This window comes from Enhydra lutris, unplaced genomic scaffold, assembly GCF_002288905.1.
Source record: "Enhydra lutris kenyoni isolate GAN:26980312 unplaced genomic scaffold, ASM228890v2 scaffoldscaffold37, whole genome shotgun sequence".
Classification (NCBI taxonomy): Eukaryota; Metazoa; Chordata; class Mammalia; order Carnivora; family Mustelidae; genus Enhydra; species Enhydra lutris.
The window spans coordinates 6,592,085-6,594,916 of NW_019154121.1; the positions used below are offsets into that span (position 1 = coordinate 6,592,085).

Here is a 2,832-nt window from a genome sequence, read left to right on the forward strand (position 1 = left end):
TATATCCCCTCCCCTTCAGGTTCTTCCCAGCACAGAGTACCAGATGAAATTTATCTTGTTGATTCATTTGTGCACATGTTTACTGCAGGAATCAGTGATTGCACTATGCGAAATATGCATACAGCATGGAAAAGGCCGTGCAGACTCAGGGGAAGATACTCAGATGACCGCACGTTAGTCCTCTGCTCACCTCCCAGCAACTCGGGTGCTCCTGCCTGGCAAAGGACCAGGTGATTTCTGTCCTTCGTCCTTAAGGTAGGGCTGCAAACCTAATCCCCTCACCTACCCAGTTAGTAGTATCCAAGAACCACCCTCCAAACTCCTTCCTCAACACCACACAAGGCAGCCAGCCCATAAAAATCAGTCTTGCTTGAAATGTTTTGATATAATTATCAAGAGAAGTACAGGAAAGAAAAACTTCCACCCCTCAATCAGTTGAATGGACAATATTTATTAGAAACAAAGTCGGATCTGAACAGTTTGGTTTTATATGTAATACGTTTGTGAACAAATACTGGCGATAACACATTTTGAATACATCGAAGCCTCAGAAAGATGATAAATTATTTTCTGAGCTTCTCCTGACCCATTGGTGGAAAGGGCCTAGTTTTTCAAGAAAAGGGGGAAAGGGGGTGGAGAGGAAAGGGAAGGAGATTGAGGAGAACCAAAACCCAGCAGCATTCATAGTTGGCCCAGAGGATAGGAGTCTGGGGGAGATGAGGCTCTGGCCACCTCCACAGGACCCAGCTTGCAGACACACAAGAATGCCTAGTGGATGAAAGCTCAGCTGGCGAAATGGGCATCAGCAGTGTCCAAAGACATTCCAGGGTCTGGCAGAAAGAACAAATTATGGCGAACTTGGTAAAGAACATGGACTCAACGCATCAGTGGCAACATCACAGGACTCTCAAGCAAGACCAGTGTCCTGCAAGTTCGCCCAAAGCTCTGACATAAATATGGCCAGTCTCCAGAAGACTGTGGCCACACTCAAGAGCAGTGGGTTACAAAAGTGTCCCCTGGGCTCAGGGGACGGGGGCACAGCCAGACACGGAAGCCTCAGCAGCTTGCCTGAGCCCAGGGCTCAGTGGTGCCGCCTTGTCCACCCAGCCTCCATCCACAGGAAAGGGCTGAGTCTCAGAGTGCGGAGCTGTGCGCCCCACTCCCCCCAAGACGCGCCTCTTGGCCCGGGCTTGGAGGCTAGGCCCCTGAGCCCCCTGTTCCCGAGGACGACGACCAGGACCACACCTGCCAGGGGAGGGCCGGGGACCTGGGGCACTGGGAGTGGGGGGCTGTGGCCCGGTGGGGCCGGGCTCCCCGGAGGGGCTGGCGGGGATAGCCCCGCACTGGGCAGCAGAGGAAGAACTCTGGGCGGGTAAGGGGCGCGGGGAGGCCTGGCGCAGAGCCCGGCGGCGGCGGCGGCGGCGGCGGGGGCTCCAGCCAGCAGCCCCGGGTCGCAGGGCCCGTGGGGCCCGGCGCGGTGGCAGGTGCCGCAGGCTCCACGCGCCCCTCCCGGGGCCGCGCACCTCGCGCCAGGCGCTCAGCTCCGGACCGCCGGGCGCCACGGGCTCCGTGTGGTCCACTGCAGCCCGGTCCTGCCCGCGCTTCCACAGCTCATAGCGCTCGGGCTGCAGGATGCGCACGAAGGCGTCCATGGAAAAGGTGACCCTGGCCTCCCCGCAGCTGCACTGGGAGGCCACCTTGCCATAATCGATCCAGCGCGGGGTGGCGAAGTTGATGGCTTCGGCGCAGTTGAAGCCGTGGTTGAAGCCAGAGTGGTAGCCATAGGGAAAGGTCACCATGAACTCGCCCGCCTCCTGCGTGATCCGACTGAACGGGATCCCGTTGTCCTTGAGCACCGTGGGCGAGATGAGAGCCACCTTGTGCCGCAGGAAGGCCTCGCAGGCGCGGGCGCTGCCCGGGAAGAGCTCCGTGGCCAGGCGTTCCAGGCGCTGGCCGTGCTCCGGGGGCACCGCGTACCAAGTCTTGGGCTCCCCGAAGTGCAGGTAGTTGATGCTGTACAGGTCCATGTCCTCCGTGTGCCAGGCGAACGTGGTCTTCCACATGCCGAAGTACAGGTAGGGGGTGTTCACGCCCTCGATCACCACGCCGCACTCCTGCTCCAGCAGGTCCTGGATGGTTCCCAGGTGTCCCAGGTTCCACTCCTTGGTATTTTCGTCGAACAAGGAGCCGCTGATGTCAGCGCCATAGATGGGAGAATCGTAGAGACGCGTCTTCCAGTATTTTCGCTCCAAATCCTCAAACCCCGAGTGTGGTGGAGTCTGATACTTCCCGCTGTTTGCCAGACGGCGGTACTCGCCCACTGTCGTGGCTTTCTTCTTTTTATGGTATTGAGTAAACACACCTGCCTGCCCGGAGACCACCTGCTGGAGGGGAGTTGCAATTAGGATGTCACTGATGTCGTCATAGGTCGGCCTGGCCCTCCATTCCTTGGGTGGAATCACCTTGGCGAGGCCTGCTCGGTGTGCACCCTGGGATTCCATGTAAGCAATGTATTTATCAAAATCATTAAACTCTTCTTTGGTTGGATGAAATATCATTATGGTACAGCTTGGGTTCTGAGCACAGCTGGCCTTAGACTTCATAGCTTCCATTAATAAGCACCAAGCTTCACAAAGTTTTTCAGTATGTTCTAGATAGTTGAGGATACTGGAAAATGCTATATTTTAAAAAATGGGTCTGAGAGTCTGAGTCACTAGGAACCAGCAGTGGACCTTTATGAAAATGAAATGATGATAATGTTTCTTAGGCTTGCTGATTCACCAAAGAATGACGCTCTGGGTAGAAGAGTTGACTAGAACTAGCACAGATTAA

At 55.9% G+C, this 2,832-nt stretch overlaps 1 protein-coding gene across 1 annotated transcript; it reads right to left on the reverse strand.

The window, feature by feature from the left end:
• Positions 1-1,022: 1,022 nt before the first annotated feature.
• LOC111154510 (lysine demethylase 4D) lies at positions 1,023-2,612 on the reverse strand. The gene has a single exon (XM_022514151.1). It carries the CDS (start codon positions 2,610-2,612, stop codon positions 1,023-1,025), a length of 1,590 nt encoding a protein of 529 aa, XP_022369859.1.
• Between the last annotated feature and the right edge of the window lie 220 nt (positions 2,613-2,832).